This window comes from Oncorhynchus kisutch, linkage group LG6 (assembly GCF_002021735.2).
Source record: "Oncorhynchus kisutch isolate 150728-3 linkage group LG6, Okis_V2, whole genome shotgun sequence".
In the NCBI taxonomy this organism is placed as follows: domain Eukaryota; kingdom Metazoa; phylum Chordata; class Actinopteri; order Salmoniformes; family Salmonidae; genus Oncorhynchus; species Oncorhynchus kisutch.
In genome coordinates this window covers 18,751,759-18,769,143 of record NC_034179.2, presented here as the reverse complement: position 1 = coordinate 18,769,143, position 17,385 = coordinate 18,751,759, and the positions used below count along the sequence as shown (strand labels likewise).

The 17,385-nt window shown below is 43.1% G+C and overlaps 2 protein-coding genes and 1 long non-coding RNA gene across 7 annotated transcripts in view; 1 reads left to right on the top strand and 2 right to left on the bottom strand.

Moving 5' to 3' along the window:
- Window positions 1-708: 708 nt before the first annotated feature.
- Window positions 709-2,412, top strand: LOC109892058 (uncharacterized). The gene is made up of 3 exons (XR_002255555.2): window positions 709-890; window positions 1,083-1,173; window positions 2,046-2,412. It is a non-coding gene; the product is annotated as an uncharacterized LOC109892058 (long non-coding RNA).
- A 2,491-nt stretch (window positions 2,413-4,903) lies between these two features.
- Window positions 4,904-8,599, bottom strand: LOC109892057 (potassium voltage-gated channel subfamily V member 2-like). Its single transcript, XM_020484474.2, has 2 exons — window positions 7,203-8,599; window positions 4,904-5,609 (listed from the first exon to the last, which is right to left on the bottom strand). The coding sequence occupies exons 1-2, from the start codon at window positions 8,496-8,498 to the stop codon at window positions 5,364-5,366; spliced, it is 1,542 nt and encodes a 513-aa protein (XP_020340063.2). The 5' UTR covers window positions 8,499-8,599; the 3' UTR covers window positions 4,904-5,363.
- A 1,839-nt stretch (window positions 8,600-10,438) lies between these two features.
- The window catches only part of LOC109892457 (very low-density lipoprotein receptor), a 34,783-nt gene continuing 27,836 nt past the window's right edge, over window positions 10,439-17,385 (bottom strand). For 2 of the 5 annotated variants that reach the window (XM_020485007.2, XM_020485004.2), the window contains 7 exons: window positions 17,081-17,222; window positions 16,485-16,634; window positions 14,821-14,883; window positions 14,060-14,092; window positions 13,466-13,546; window positions 12,055-12,224; window positions 10,458-11,825 (listed from right to left, as the gene is read on the bottom strand). In XM_020485007.2, coding sequence (XP_020340596.1) covers window positions 11,790-11,825; window positions 12,055-12,224; window positions 13,466-13,546; window positions 14,060-14,092; window positions 14,821-14,883; window positions 16,485-16,634; window positions 17,081-17,222 — 675 coding nt within the window. In that variant the 3' untranslated portion in view covers window positions 10,458-11,789. Of the gene's footprint in view, window positions 11,826-12,054; window positions 12,225-13,465; window positions 13,547-14,059; window positions 14,093-14,820; window positions 14,884-16,484; window positions 16,635-17,080; window positions 17,223-17,385 lie in introns of all 5 variants that reach the window. The other 3 variants (XM_031826352.1, XM_020485005.2, XM_031826353.1) reach the window with 3 other exon arrangements.

Below are 17,385 nucleotides of genomic sequence, written 5' to 3'. Positions count from 1 at the left end.
GTAAGTATATGTATGTCCCTTAAGGTCCTTGTGTAATGTAATGTGATATTGTACCCCCTAGCGCGATTGTCCATTGCTTGTAATCTATGTATGCTTGTGTTCCCTCATGTGCTTTATGTATTGATTTATATTAGCTTTATGTATATATATATTGATAGTTGTCACTTAAATGGGGAGGGACTGAAGCTCATTGGCTGGAACTCAAATTGCAAGGGGGCTGGCCCACATGGGAGAATGTTTAGGGAAAATGGCGCAGCGTAACTTTCAAACAAGAGATTTTGTGGCTAATTGAGGTAAGACAGTAGTTCTGCTCATAGATGATGCATGTATGAACTACATATTGACACCAGCAGCTCAAAGTGGGAGGTTTAAAAAATACTTACAAATTGCCAAAGTTCCAGAGCATGTCCTTAAAGTAGGAGAATTAAGTATTCTCATAGGTGAGAATAGCAACGGTTTTGACGGCTCCATTTGGACTCCTGAGTGGCGTAGCAGTCTAAGGCACTGAATCTCAGTGCAAGAGGCATCACTACAGACCCTGGTTCAATTCCAGGCTGTATCACAACTGTCTGTAATTGGGAGTCCCATAGGGCGGCGCATTATTTGCCCAGCGCTGTCTGCTTTAGTGTTTGGCCGGGGTAGACCGTTATTGTAAATAATAATTTATTCTTAACAGACTTGCCTAGTTAAATAAAATTGGGTTCACTTTGTCTGTTTGGTCAGCTGTGGGATGATTGTCCTGATACCAAGCCAGTACAAAGGGTCAAATCTGTGGTGTCTCTGTTCTCTAGCAAGTGCTTGGTATTGTGTAAACATTTTTCTCGTCTATGTCCTGTTCTATAGCTGCACATGGCTGATCGAATAAGACGAGATGGAGGCCGGGAGAGAAGGTATGACTGACCGCACATATTACCCAACATTTGTTTTATAAATAATATCACCTGTAGGCCTGACCACACAAATATCACCTCACAGTTATGATCTTGACGTGGTACTCTCACAGACTACTGCAAAAATGGCTGTGGGCGTGTCCATATTGCCTCGTGATTTGATTCTGTATCTTCCTGACCATGTCTCCACAGAGCATTTCTTTAGGGTCCTGTTGGGCATGGTGGGTATGGACAAGCTGAAGACGTGGGCTGCAGTGAACCATGGGGCCATCGTGCTCTGTTGGTGAGTACCTCTACACTGTTAGATCCAATCCCTCTACCCAGTCACATAGCAAAAACTCCAGCACAATGGACTAATCCTGCAAAGCAAGCAAACTGGTGCTTAACTAAAACAAGTGTTAATAAAATAAATGATTCCAGCTCCTACCGATTGAAGTTCCCTAATCTTGTTGATTCATATGCTCTGAAATTAGACTAAGATTACTTTGGTCTTAGTTATTTAAACATTTAAATCTTCAATGTTCTGCTTGTTATATCAGCCTAGCTGTTTGTTAGTTGCCAGTGAAGTTGAGTGTAAAGGGAGAAAAGGGCGGGGCCAGCTGGGGGTTAAGCATGTCTTACAGGGAGACTGTTTGTATTCATTCTCCATATCGCTGGGTGATGTGGGTAAGAAAAGGGCGGGCACAGCTGCCCATTGTGAAACAGCAACAAGCAGTGGATTCCATTTCAATTCCTTTAGTTTAATTTTCTGTTTTCTCTGCCACTTCCCTTGTTCCTTTTCACTCTAGCCCCCACCCCTTCCTCCATGTGCCCATTGTCCTTCTGTAATCACTAAGACGTTAAACACAGATTTCTGGTTCTCATTTATAAGCAGTATAGTCTAACATCAAATTATTTGATTTAATTCTAGACGTTCACTTTTCCTTCGCTATTGATATTCATTTTGGGTAGAAATGGGTAGAAATGGGTAGAAATGTTACTACCTAGTATGAGATGTGGGGAAGAAATGTGGGGTAGGTGTAAAGGTTACCTTCAACACGCTCTCTTGTTAGTGGAGGGATTGGCCAGGGTAGGCAGTCATTGGAAATACAAATTTGTTCTAAACTTTTAACCAGGCAAGTCAGTTAAATCATGTTTTGTTTGTTTCCTGAACAGTGCGGATGGGAGTGTGGTATTAAAGGCCTACTACGCTCCAGAACTACAGACGATCCAGCACTGTAAAGGAGTGGAAGTTCTGCTGGAAAAACTGGCCTGATACAGATACCATCTCACCAAAATTGACCCCCACTGAGACATTTCACCAACTATTGTGACCTCACCAACTGGAGTCACAGGTTCTCATAACTGTCCCCCCCCCCCCCCCCCAGTCCTTTGACCTGACCATCCTGGTGAAATCCCTACTATGACATGAAGATGGATGAAAAGAAACACTGATTTGTACTGCATTTTGTCAAATTCATTTAGGTGTGCTTGTTTGTAAAGCGGTGGAGCAAGTATTTAAATGTAAAAGGCACAAATACTGGCAGTGTTTTTGTATAATCTTGTAACTGATCGGTATGAGTTGTACTAGCTGACCCAGGAGCTGGAATTAACTAAAAGAAAACATGTTATTGCAACACAAACTATACATTGGCAGAGAATGTCAGTAAGCAAATTTCCCCAAAAAATGTTTCTCATCTGTAGAATATTAACCCTGATGGTTTGTGTGTCACCTTTATGCCACGTTAAATCACCAAGCCATGGTCCGGTCTGGTAGTCTCCTCATCTATGACGGAAGGAAGCCTGCATTCTCACTAGCAAGTTCATTTAGTGGGCCCTGCTCAGGTTCCATCTGTCCTGGTGTCTGATCCGGACAGACCCAGTCAGACGAAACGGCTTATTTCTTCCAGAGACCTCACAGTCTTCTAATCAGTAGAGGATTATCACTGGCTGCCTGTGTGGCTACTATCTGGGAGGTTTAGGCTCATGGCAGTAGTCGGACTTGCACTACATTTGAGAATTTTGTTGACCAGTGAAGACAATTTGGGAATCAAATCAACATTGAGAGCTGTGCTGTTATTTTGATGATGCTCTTTTTAGCAAAAGGTCTGAAGTTGAAATACAGTATCAATGTCCAGGTGGCTGGTGAACCTTGTGGGTGACACTGACAGAGTTTATCAACAAATATTTTCCGGGAGGAAATGTTTGCTTATCTGAGAGTACTTGAGGTTTTCCAAACACACATGATCAGTGACCTACCCTTTTTAATCTTCTGGTGTGGAAACATTGCAAGCTGCTTCCATATTCATAAATCCGCTTTGGGAAGATTCAATCTTCCAGATACCCAGATTATTTAACCTGTCTGCAGATTCATCCAGATGTTGCATTTTGAACTTATTATTTCAGACCCGACCGGGTGCCGTTCTGCAGTGGATTATGTCTTCTTGTTGGGATAACATGGCCATAAGGACTGGAGGGGAATAGTGTGGTATACAAATATAGTTGAAGTCAGAAGTTTACATACACTTAGGTTAGAGTCATTACAACTTCTCCACAAATTTCTTGTTAACAAACTATCGTTTTGGCAAGTCGGTTAGGACAACTACTTTGTGCATGACAAGTAATTTTTCCAACAATTGTTTAGACGGATTATTTAACTTATTCACTGTATCACAATTCTAGGGGGTCAGCAGATTACATACACTAAGTTGACTGTGCCTTTAAAACAGCTTGGAAAATTCCAGAAAATGGATGTCAATTAGCCTATCAGAAGCTTCTAGAGCCATGACATCATTTGAGTCAATTGGAGATGTACCTGTGGATGTATTTCAAGGCCTACCTTCAAACTCAGTGCCTTTTTGCTTGACATCATGGCTGATTTCTTTTGATTTTCCCAAGACCTCAGAAAAATAAATTGTAGACCTCCACAAGTCTGGTTCATCCTTGGGAGCAATTTCCAAACGCCTGAAGGTACCACAGTCATCTGTACAAACAATAGTACACAAGTATAAACACCATGGGACCACACATCCATCATACCACTCAGGAAGGAGATGCGTTCTGTCTCCTAGAGATGAACGTACTTTGGTGCGAAAAGTGCAAATCAATCCCAGAACAACAGCAAAGTACCTTGTGAAGATGCTGGAGGAAACGGGTACAAAAGTATCTATATCCACAGTAAAACAAGTCCTATATCGACATAACCTGAAAGGCCGCTCAGCAAGGAAGAAGCCACTGCTCCAAAACCACCATAAAAAGCCAGACTACGGTTTGCAACTGCACATGGGGACAAAGATCGTACTTTTTGGAGAAATGTCTTCTGGTCTGATGAAACAAAAATAGAACTGTTTGGCCATACTGACTATCGTTATGTTTGGAGGAAAAAAGGGGGATGCTTGTAAGCCGAAGAACACCATCCCAACAATAAAGCACAGGGGTGGCAGCATCATGTTGTGGGGGTGCTTTGCTGCAGGAGGGACTGGTGCACTTCACAAAATAGATGGCATCACGAGGATGGAAATTTACATGGATATATTGAAGCAACATCTCAAGACATCAGTCAGGAAGTTAAAGCTTGGTCGCAAATGGGTCTTCCAAATGTATAATGACCCCAAGCATACTTCCAAAGTTGTGGCAAAATGGCCTAAGGACAACAATGTCAAGGTATTGGAGTGGCTATCACAAAGCCCTGGCAATCCTATAGAAAATTTGTGGGCAGAACTGAAAAAGTGTGTGCGAGCAAGGAGGCCTACAAACCTGACTCAGTTACACCAGCTCTGTTAGGAGGAATGGGACAATTCTTGAAGCTTGTGGAAGGTTACCTGAAACATTTGACCCAAGTTAAACAATTTAAAGTCAATGCTACCAAATACTAATTAAGTGTATGTAAACTTCTGACCCACTTGGGAATGTGATGAAAGAAATAAAAGCTGAAATATATCACTACTATTATTATGACATTTCACATTCTTAAAATAAAGTGGTGATCCTAGCGGACCTAAGACAGGGAATTTTTACTCGGATTAAGTGTCAGGAATTGTTTGAGTTTAAATGTATTTGGCTAAGGTGTATGTAAACTTTCCACTTCAACTGTATTTCTTTCAAAGGCCTAATTTCTTCTGTATGAAGTCATTGATTCTAAATCTCACGTGTAGTTGAAGGATCACTTTAGATGAAAAAGAATAATGATATTACTTTGTCAGCAGTATTTTTGCTACAATGCAAGGTTGCACTCCCCTCCTTAGGAGCATTAATATCCAAGTACGTAATTGCATACACGAATCCCATGTTTGGCAATGAAACTATGCAAGCAATAAAAATCATATTGATAGGAGAATCCATTTCTAAAACCTGAATTGAACCATTTATACAGTACAACAGATGCATAGTAAGTCCAGCTCCCTGGGAACCCCACTTGGTAGTGGCGTAAGTCACAAAATAACTTAATTGAATGGAAAGTCTCCCATAGTGATCTTAGAACATTCACCAGTGTGTCTATGGACAGCATTTGGTTAACTTCCTGGCCGCCCTCTTGGCGAACCTGACCTTGCCCCGAGCCTTCACTGTGGACGTGAACTCCTGAGACTTCAGCTTGGTGTAGTAGTCTGAGAACTTATTGTACAGGATGGAAATGGGCATGCCGTTCAAAATGACCCCAAAGGAGATGCAGGTGAAAGCAAACAGCCGGCCCAGGATGGTCTCTGGAAACATGTCTCCATAGCCCACAGTAGAGATGCTCACCTGAGGGAGAAGGCCAATGGTCATTTTATTTGTAAACACGAACGTAGTCTCTACTGAACTTGCTAACATTGCCAGGACCGGAGTTGACCCTTCATGATGTGTGTGTGAGTGCCACAGTGTTCATGACAGGCATGGGAGAAGGCCAAGGAGAGCCCATGTGAAAAGCTTTGTGTGGAGGGTTAATCGAAGGGAGGGCGAGTGAAGTAGTTTCTGAGTTTCTGGGGCTATATTCGCTGTCCTGAAGGCTGTTGAAGCATTGTTAAATGGAATTAGAGAACTAAGGGACTAGGTTAGTCTACAGTCAATGGACGTAGAACAGATCAATTTACATGTCCTCATCTAAAGCCTTCAATTAATTAAGGTGGAAGTGCCTCAAGGGGAATCCTTAAATACCTTTCCCCTGGCAGAGTTCAGCCATCCTTATACCATTTTGCACACATGTACACTAGGTGTACATAAACATTAAGAATGTTGGGCAGCAGCATTGCAGTTCTTGACAAATGGGTGCACCTGGCACCTACTACCAGTTAGGAATTTTATGAATAATGACTAAACAATATCTACATTTTAAATAGAACTATAACTAATTCAACTCTACTCTGTTTTATTATATCTGATTAACAATATTAATTCATAAGGAATGGATTGTGGAGCATGAAACAGGGGGTGATTAAGTAAATACCATTCCAGCCAGGTTAGAGGGGACTGGAATTGTGGGTTTTTAAAGTAAGCAGAAAGGGTCGTTAACCTACGGTTGAACCGACTCAACTTAGCTCTGGGATGTTTAGATAAGGCAGTGTGTGTTTTCTTAGGTTTTCCATTAGCTGGGAATCCTTATTTAAATGGATGAAAACTTCAGAAGTTTTATCTTGATTTAACTGTGTGTCTGGAGTAAGAGAGCAAAGGGGTGGTAATAAACTATTGTTTGGGAGAAAGAACATTTTATAACCTATGACGTCCTATTTTGTATATAAACTGTTGTTTGTGGTTACATGGCAGCGCGCTCTGAGAATAAATACTATTATCTAATTTTGATAAGACTGTCTATTTTATGCAAATAGGAATCAGTCAGTCTGATGGAAAGAGCAAGTGTTCTTAATATTTAGTACACTCAGTGTATATTTTAGGCATGGGAAAATAGCTTCCACATCAGCTCTAATTAAACAAGGTGGGCATATAAGGGCAGCTACTTGCAATGTGAAAGTCTCTTAAAAGGCAACAGTGATAATAGGCTACTGTAGCTGACAGGGGTGTGATGAAGCAATTATTTCTGCCAGCATGTTGGTGACTAGGTGGAATTGAAATGTGAGTGAGCAGACATTATCATAATCCGCAGGTAACAATGAATCAATGTTGCTCAAAACTGTAAAACCCAATTGTGTGTGTTGTCAACAGTACCAAATAAACAGAGACAGCACAGAGCAGGGCCAGAATGACAGTCCAGTATATGCAGTTTTATTGTAATAATATACCAGTTACTTGCTGGGACATAACAGTGAATGTTTCAAAATAAGGAAACTAACCAATTAAGTAATATAATCATCTTTAGCCAATTACTTATAATAACCAATGAAATAGTATGGGATTACTTACAGCTGCCCACCACCATGCCTGAGGGATGCTGGTGAAGTTGGTCTGATGGACATCATGCTCTACAGTGTACACCATGGCAGAGAAGGTGAGGATTCCCATGGCGATGAAGAGGAAGAGGCAGCCCACTTGCTGGTAGCACTGGCGCAGCGTGAAGCCAAATGCCCTCAGCCCCGTAGAGTGACGGGCCAGCTTCAAGACACGGAAGATCCTCATCAGACGCATGATTCTCAAAACCTGTCCCAATTTGCCCACCCGGCCCACTGTCTCGATGTCTTGGTGCTTCCCGTAGTTGTCGGTCTCGAAGCACTCCAGCACCAGCTGCAGGTAGAGGGGTAAGATAGCGATCAGGTCCACCCCGTTCAGGACGCTTTTCCCAAAGCGCGGCAGGTCCGGGGTGGACACCAGACGCAGCAGGTATTCCATAGTGAAGAAAGCGATGCAGAAGGTTTCCACATACTCCCCATAGGTCTTCCCACTCAGCTGTCCCATGGTGGTGGTATACTGCATCTCCTCCACCGTGTTCAGCGTCATGGCCACCAGGGACATCAGCACGAAGAAGCTGGAGGCTACAGCCATGAGCTTGGCAGTGACCGAAGAGAAGGGCTTCTCCATCAGGTTCCAGATGATGTGACGCACCTGGCCCAACGCCATCCCGTGGAACAACTCCTCATTCTCCTCCATCTCAACCTCTGCCTCCAGCTCCCTCTGGATCTTCAGCTGCTCACTGAGCTCGTCCTGGCGCTCCTCAAAGGAGATTCGGCAGCAGCGGTGTGTGTTCCTGATCCTCACGCCCCAGTAGTTTATCTCCTCCAGGAAGTTCCTGGGACACAGCTCGTCCTTGATCCAGAGGACGCCCGTCCGGTAGAAGTTGAAAATGTTGTGGAAGATGTCCGGGTCTCTGTCGAAAAAGAACTCGTTGTTCTGGACAATATAGTCATCACACAGGTCCAGTTTCCTGTTGTGGTCTGTGTATGTCGCCAGGCGGCCGATCCTGGTCTTGGGATACTTGGCAGCCACCCTGTAGGAGATCTGATACACCGTCCCACCCACGTTGATGTTCAGCATGTAGTTCTTCGCAGGAAAGGAGAGGCCTCTTGTCAGGTATGTCATTACATCTTCCTCATCTTTGTACTCTGCGTAGATGTCATGGCTGAGTTCTTGCATGGAGTTCCATGGTTTCACCAAGTTGTTCTGGGTGAAGGGAATATTGTTGTCCTCCTCTGGGTCCTTGTATGTGGGGCCTGTCCCCCCAACTTTGTAGTTGGGGAAGAGGCTCTGTCTCCTTCTCTTGAGCATCCTGGAGGTCCGCACTAGGACCTGGTTAGACGCGGTAGCTCACGGAGTGGTGTGGAGGCATTAACACAGGTCTAATACGCTCTCCTGGGTCACTTACAGCAGTATACCAGCAGAGAGAGAGAAACAACCCTGACCGTCTAATGTTACTGACTGAGAGGATCTGGGTGCTTTAAGTTTTAAATACTAATATCCTCTTCCATTCCCTTTCCCCTATTCGCTCTCTCATTCACCCTCCCCCTCCCACCACCACCACCCTGACATCTTTCATTTGCCTTACATTTCAAATTCCCTATCCAGAGCAGGGGACTCGGAGCTGTATTATGGACCATTATGGACTTCCTGGTTAGTAGTAAAGAGGTTAAGGATGCAGCATAAATCCAGCTTGAGTTAATGATTTTAACACTTTTCCATCCTGTTATTTCTGCTAATGTCCAGTGTTTCAGATGATGAAATATGACCTATAATTATTTACAATGAGTGAAAGTTTTTTTTTATGTTAAAAAGCAGCTTTTCTGTGTTTTAACAGTGTGGGCATATACTGATCAGTAAAAATATGAATGCGAGACCACTGATTGCTATTTACTCATGGAGGATGAGATGGCCAATCATTTTTTAAACGGTCCATTTGAGGGTTTAAAAAGTGTTTTTCTCCAAATTATGCTTTGGCCACAAATACGAGTATAGGATGAGTCAAAAACATATTTGGGTATGAGTTAACATAATATTAACTTTTAAAGTGATACTCACTGGACAGTTACTTTAACAGCAGAAATTGACAGAAGCCCTAAGGAAATCTTTCCGGTCATCTCATAAGATGTGCTTTCAACTTACGCGGCTATACATTCAGCTGCATATAGTTGTAAAAAAAATGATGTAGAGTATTATAATCATAGAGGCACAATAACACACCTCAGGCCTGATGTCTACTGGCATTAACATGCAGACTGGAGTCTGGTGGGGGCAGGACAACTCCAGCTTAGATCCGGCCAACTGCACTATATGCTATTTCGTCGCTCGCCACCAAGTGGCTCTAACCACTCTCCCATGCAAATAACTGAATGGCAAATTCCTCCACCTCCCTGTTTATTACCTGCAATGGAACTTTGCTGTGACCCTTTAATCCAATCTGGTGCAAACAAACTAGTTTAAAAGTGCTCTTCAGGAACCTGCCCTCCTAGCTTTGTGTAAATTGCTTAATCCAGTTAGCCTTTTTCCTGTACACACAGTCCACTGAAATGCACATTTTTATTTTACCTTTAACTAGGCAAGTCAGTTAAGAACAAATTCTTAGTTTTCAATGACAGCTTAGGAACAGTGGTACTAACTGCCTTGTTCGAGGGCAGAATGACAGATTTTTACCTTGTCAGCTCGGTTGCTGGTCCAACGCTCTAACCACTAGGCTACCTGCCACCCCAAATATTAGCTTGAAAGATTGAAAAATATATTGGAGGCTGATGATCATAAGGGAAGGTAAACACTGTGTCTTGGTTGCCTGGCAGTATTAGATGGGTTTTCTTTGGGATGATGATGATGATGATGATGCTGTGCATGATTTCCTATTTCCAAAGCAGACTCTATACTGCCACCTGCCTCTGCAATTGTTATAGTCAGGCACAGCTCAAAATGCAGTTGAAATAGGCTGTTAATCATTAAAATGTAGTAGCAATGCACACTTAAATAGCTACTAGAGCCACTACCTTAGACCCTCTAAACCCTCTACACAATAGGCTGTAGAGATTCTCTACCCTTTTCCAGAAGTGTGTGCACTCGTTCACCATCCCCACACCGCATTTAAAAGCATTGTATATGTGCATGCATGACATTCTCACACCCATCATTCCTTTTGAATCAATAAGAGGTGTGTAAAGTGCACAATTCAGGAGAATGGTAAGATAATCAGAATGTATCCCTAAACACATGGTGGTATAGGACAAGATCTAAGTTCTCAAAGTCAAGCAATGAGTTTTGAATGACTTATGGGTCTTGTTTTATTTGATCACGATACAGTATTTAGTCCCCATACTCTACAAGGTTGGAAAAGATCACAGCAACAGAACACCAAGGGTGTACTCGTAAATTCACCCTGGAGTGCGCTCTGGCCATTTGTAAATTCAGAGTTGATCCGAACGTTCTGATCTCACAACGGCAGTCAAGCTCCCAAGCTAACTGGCTGTAATTAACTAGCTACTTCCAGCCAAATGAGAGAACACCTCACTCTGACCAGTTTACTTGCCCTAGCAGAGCTGGTTAGGCTGTTCATGTTATCCAGAGCGTTGGTGACTAACTGTGCTGCTGGCAAGAATATAATGATTTTTTTGGGCCGATGTTTACTGACACAGGTCATATTCAACGGGTGTTGAGTGTTCGTAAATTCATCAGTTATGCTGCGCTCTGACAAGAGTGCTCTGAAATCAGAGTAGATAGCCAGAGTGAATTTACAAACCCACCCTAAAATACAAAAGTTAAATCTAGTTTTAAATACATCTTACTCTACCCTGGTACTACAAAAATGTATACAATCTTATTTACAACGGAACATTTTATCAAAGTGCTTCAGTCCTGATTCTGTTCTTGGGGGAAGAAGGTTCATGTACAATATTTTACAAATGATGTAGTACCATCACATTCCCAATAGAGCTCATCTTCCCAAGCACAGAGTCGCATAAAAATTATTTAGAAGAATGTGCTTCTGGAGGTAATGTTCATAAGAAAAAAAAACATACATATTTTATGACAGTACTGCCTAAAGTATGCTTTTAAATAAATATTCACAAAAATACATGTCCACCAGGGGACTGAAAGTCAGAACCAGGAACTCTGCATCACCACCCACACACGTGTTCTGAAGTAACACAAGGTTCTACTGTATGTAGTAGAACCTTTGAAATGTTTTGGGGCTGAGGGAGGAATGGGGATATAGAGGCCAAGCTCCCAAAATCCCTTGACACACTAAGGCTGCGTTTAAACAGGAATGCCAATTCTGATCTTTTTTTCCTCACCAATTGGTATTTTGATCAATCACATATATTTTTCAGAGGTGATCTGATTGGTCAAAATACCAATGTGTGAAAAAATGTTTTAAAAAATGTTTAAAAAAATCAATGGTGCTGCCTGTCTAAACGCAGCCGGAGTAGGACACAATTCATATTCACACAAATGACAAACATCCCCAGAAGTGATAACTTAATGCTTTTCAGAAGGCATCTGGATGCAACTCTGCTAAAGAAACGGAGGTTGTTGGCAAGGAGACCAAAGCGTCAGTAAACCCATGGGGATCATTTGGAAGGTTGGTTATGACAAGTCATCTTCTGTATTCACCACTGATATCTGGAAGGAAGACAAAAGCACAATGGAAAGTGGTCATTCACAGAGAATCTAACCAATTAATAAGGGCTAAAGTGTTCTAGCTGCCAGTAATAATCCTTGCTGAAGATAAGCAGTTTAGTGGGTGGTAAATGTAAGGTCATCAGTCACAATGCAAAATGGTTTGGAAGTTCACAGGCAAGTAGTTATTTACAGAAGTGATGACTCCCAATCAATCAAGTAGGCTTCTTACTGCTGGGTATGTGTGGCCTATATTGGAGGTGTGCCTGCTGATATCTATGTTGAGGTCTTCTTCTGTGGTTTTCAGGTACACTGGATTGTCGAAGTTCATGCTCTTCTTATTCTTCAGCTGCCAGTTACGCCACATCAAGTAGCCTCCTGCTGCAGCCATGGCCAGCAACACTGGGAAGAGGCCAAAACATAAGTAATACTGTATTACTATTAAATGGTTCAAATCCAGCTATCGAGAGCTACGGTTACCGAAGCACCTGTGCTACTCAAGGGTTACTTTAATAAATCATGACATTCAATCAATAACTACTTGATAGATGAACATTGTCTGTTAATTGAATGATTAGAATATTCTGCCCTGAAACATATGATTGTATGGAATTGATTAGAATGTATGAAATCATAATCAATAAATGTGTAGTCCTAGTCAGAATTAGGGTAAAACAATATGTCTTTATGGTATTTCAAACACAGACTGTCTGAGCTTGGTGCCGACCTGACTAGAGATTTGGGAGAGAACGGGGAGTACGTCTCAAGGACAAAGTCACCATCTCTGTCGGCTGGGAAGTGAGACAGACAGTGTGTGCGTAGCAGGACATGCGTGTTCGTATGTTTGTGTGTACGTGTGTGTATGTATGTTTGTTTGTACGTGTGTGTATGTATGTATGTATGTATGTATGTACGTGTGTATGTATGTATGTATGTACGTACGTGTGTGTATGTATGTATGTACGTGTGTGTATGTATGTATGTACGTGTGTGTGTGTATGTATGTACGTACGTGTGTGTGTGTATGTATGTACGTACGTGTGTGTGTGTATGTATGTACGTACGTGTGTGTATGTATGTATGTACGTGTGTGTATGTATGTACGTGTGTGCGTGTGTACGTACGTGTGTGCGTGTGTGTACGTGTGTGCGCGTGTGTGTACGTGTGTGTACGTGTGTGCGTGTGTGTGTACGTGTGTGTGCACGTGTGCGCGCGTGTGTGTGTGTGCGTATGTATGTATGTATGTATGTATGTATGTATGTATGTTTGTTTATGTGTGTGAAGTAATTATAAAATGAATTGATTTGTATTCTTGACTTCAGAACGTTCCCATGAATAAACATTTAACTTTGGTAGACTGGGCCTCTGTTTCCTTTTCTGTCAGTATCTTACAAATCCTGATATAACAGACTGAGGGTAACATAATTTAATTGGTAAATGAACAGGAGTATAGAATTCTCCTGACACTACTATTAGCTAGGAAAACCATTGAAATATTGTCCACCCATTTATCATAAAGTTGAGTGGCAGGCCTTTAGTGCATGATTCATAAACAACTGCAGGGGTCAAAGAGAGGCAGAGCGAGAGGGAAAGAGGCAGAGCGAGAGGGAAAGAGGCAGAGCGGGCTAGGCAGTATCACTTACACACAGGGAGGATAGCCCAGGCAGCTGTAGATCCTCTAGCTGTGAAGTTCACCTCATGGATGGATGTACTGCTGTTGGCTTCTACAATAGAACATGTTAGTCTAAGAGTGTGAATCCTTTGATGGACCATTTTATTTAAAAATAAATCTACCAAAATGTCATACTGGTTCATGTCTGTTTTTCTCTATTAGTCTCTTATTGGGGTAAGATCAGTTGTAACCAGTATGGACACATTTTATACCAAGCACAACCTTGAGAGCTTAAAGTACAATACACTTGACTAGTCATGAGTAATGATCGGTGATATGAGTCAGGGTAGTGACCGGACTTGCAAACAAGTGGGTGAATGGAAGGGGGAACAAAGATGAGGACATGAGCTTTGTTTAAGGATATTTCCAGGTGGTCTGCTAACTGGGGTGGTTCTGTGGTCTCTGGCAACCCCTTGGGGGTTGGAACATTATATGGCCATCAGGACCTGGCAGGGCCAGGCTGACAGACCAGTGTTTTGGCACAATCATAGTCTAAGGAAATCTACCACTTTTTTCAAAGGGCTCAATGTACTGGCTCAATCAGGGAAGAAGAAGTGGGTCTTACCAGCAGGGACAGGTTTGGGGACAACATTTGGCACTGTGGTCGAAACAAAACACTGGGATCAGTGCAACAAAAGGAATCTTACAAATTAAAAACATCCTAAAAAAAAAATCTGCCTAAAGAAATGACTTAAAAAGAAGGCTTATCAAATTAAATGCAATATTTGTTACTGCGATTATGGTATAGTAAGTACTAGATCTTGGTTAATGTCCGTAGGTGAGAGCTTCACTCCACTAGTACCGTCTAACCAAATTGGACCACTATCGCAAACAAAATGAAAAGCATCAAGCACACAACCGGATAGCCTAGCCTTCTATCAATAACCAGGCAAGACATTCAATTCATTCTGTTAGCTTCTATGTGGGTTTAAAACATGTCACTTTCTGGATCAAAATGATGCATGCTAATTGTAGAAGTCACTTAAAGGTCTGCCTTTTAAAAATGTTGGGTGGATTCCTGTGTGGATGGCATTAAAAGCTACTAAATCCATGTAAACATTCCTGTGCTGTCAACCACTCCAGATATCTTTACATGACTGACCAACTTCCCATCTTCACACCACCCCTAGTTGCAGGCTGCATGCTAACAGGCTAATCACCATGACGATAGGTAGCACAGAGGAGGCAGACCAGACAGTCATTCTAGTATGAAATTAACTCATTGACATGTAGAAACTCAGAACCCAAAGGCCATGAAACTAGACTACTGGGTCCTGATGCATGGCTATCCAGGCAGGCAGACAGTCAGGCGGTTGACAGCTTTACCTTGGGGGTGAGTGGGATATATTAGAGCTTTCCCATCATCCTTTGAGGGAGCTGAAGGGGTCACTGTCATAATAAGGGAGCAGAGTAATGCTTTGGCAAAATGTCAAAATTGAACATTTACATTCTGACTTCAGAAATGCTTGTTACCAAGCAATATATAGTACTTCATCATGTTACATTATGTCACAAAGGAATTCCTAGTGGAGAAACATGTAAATGGAGCAAAGCACAAGTACAAAGTATCATACGAGGACGTGCAGAAGTGATCCAAAATGACTAAAGGAAAATAACACCCATTTCCTATCCTACTGTCCAACTAACCATAGAACCTCGTTTCCCAAGGGAATTGGGAAACGCAGCTCGGCTAGGATTATGAATGGCATGAATGAAATGAAGCAGAAATCATGTGAAGCAGGAGAGAATGATTGGTTGAGATCAGACGAATCAGCAAAATATAAAATCACCATACTAGACTCATTACTGGGCCTAAATCACCTTTATTAATTTGATAATTTAATTAATATTAATTAGAGTAATAAATGTATAGGCTACCCTCTTCATGACATGTATAACGGTATAGTAGGTGCTAGATCTTGGTTAATGTCTGTGGGTGAGAGCTTTACCCCACTAGTACCCTCTAACCAAATTGGACCACTATCGCAATCAAAATGAAAAACATCAAGCACACGACCGGATAGCCTAGCCTTCCATCAATAACCAGGCAAGACATTCAATTCATTCTGTTAGCTTCTATGTGGGTTTAAAACATGTCACTTTCTGGATCAAATCTATAAAGCTGTATATAAAACAGGTGTACCTCTCATTGGGCCCTACGTCACCCCCATTCCCTCCCCCAGTCCCCTCTGCGTCCTGGGTGGTTTATTCACTCAGAGGGAGTTTAAAAGCCTGGCGCCATCTCTACTATATACACAAACATCAGTGATTTGGAAGAGGAAGAAAAGAGCATGGAGACCAACGCAAGACACAGACTTCAGCAGAGCAGGGTGAGCCAGGAGCAGAGGAGAGCAGGGGGGTGGAGCAGAGGAGAGCAGGGTGAGCCAGGAGCAGAGGAGAGCAGGGGGGTGGAGCAGAGGAGAGCAGGGTGAGCCAGGAGCAGAGGAGAGCAGGGGGGTGGAGCAGGGTGAGCCAGGAGTAGAGGAGAGCAGGGAGGTGGAGCAGGGTGAGCCAGGAGCAGAGGAGAGCAGGGGGGTGGAGCAGAGGAGAGCCAGGAGTAGAGGAGTGGAGCAGAGGAGAGCAGGGTGAGCCAGGAGCAGAGGAGAGCAGGGTGGGGCAGAGGAGAGCAGGGTGAGCCAGGAGCATAGGAGAGCAGGTGGGTGGAGCAGGGTGAGCCAGGAGCAGAGGAGAGCAGGGTGGGGCAGAGGAGCGCAGGGTGAGCCAGGAGCAGAATGTAGGCAAACAGACAGACTCAGTCCGGATACAGAGGTCAGTCTTCACAAGCAACACATTTGAACTGCCACCCACAAACACCCTCTTAATTAGATCTGCCACACACAGAAAGGGAGGGGAGAGAAATGCTTGGGTGACTCAGAAGCAGAATGAAAGGCCTCTAAAGAGACAGAGGGCTTCTGAAAACTCACTCAGCATCACAGCACAGTTTAACCCCTTACTGCCCCACCTGATGGGGCTAATGTTACAGTACTTGCCTGGTCTGCAGTGAAGGGCGTCTGAGGCTAGCGTCTGGTCTTGGGGACACGCACATGTGTACTTGGGGGAGTATTTGTTGATCTGTGGCGCTGGCAGGCACATGTAGGCACAGCCTCCGTTCAGACCCTTCTCATTGCACCAGTTTGTTCCTGTATGGGATCAAACGTGAGGAAGCCAGTTAGCCATTGCTCCATATTTCTAGGCTTCATTATGTAAAGTACCATTGCTACTTTGCCTGTAAAAAGTCAGATGAACTTCAGCACTCCTACATGACAGCATGTTTATAGCCAGTTATAGGTAAAGGTCAAAAACAAGGATCCTGCCATGTAACGTTACTGTAAAGGAACAGCATACCACAGAGGGTTATAGGGGTCAGGGGAGTTGACTTAAGAGGGTTACTTAGGAGTGTGGCGGGGAACTGTGAATGTCCGAGTGGGAGCCAACAAAGCCCTCCCAAGCCATTGTGTTCTAGACTAACCAACACAGCAGCTCAAATCCCTGTGTTCTAGACTACCATAACCCTCCCAAACCTCTGGTCATGCCAACTCCTCTCCAAGCCCGTGGTCAGGCCAATGCCCTCATCTGGCAGCCTTACCGGACAGCTGGATTAGCTCATGGTAAACAATGATGTCCTGCGGCTCGTTCAGATTGCTTGCCAGGGTAATCACATCAGAGCCTGTGAACTTGTTTGCTCCGTAGATCGCCTCGTTTTCCCCATCTGTCCAGAATACTCGATCCTGAAACAGTCACAGTCACACTCTAAACCCCAGAGCAAATGCCAGAAGAGATGGCGTGGGACCCATGCTTCAGAGAAGGAAAGACCATTGAAGACTGAAAGGCAATTTATTCTAATACTCTGCCAGTAATTCTGTCAAATGCCACAGGAGGTCAATGTTATTG

Excerpts from the sequence above, each read along its gene's own strand:
- LOC109892057 (XM_020484474.2), bottom strand. The coding sequence starts at position 8,498 with ATGCTCAAGAGAAGGAGACAGAGCCTCTTCCCCAACTACAAAGTTGGG. Across the intron at positions 5,610-7,202 it reads AGGCATGGTGGTGGGCAGCT|GTGAGCATCTCTACTGTGGG; the intron begins GTAAGTAATCCC and ends CTTCTCCCTCAG.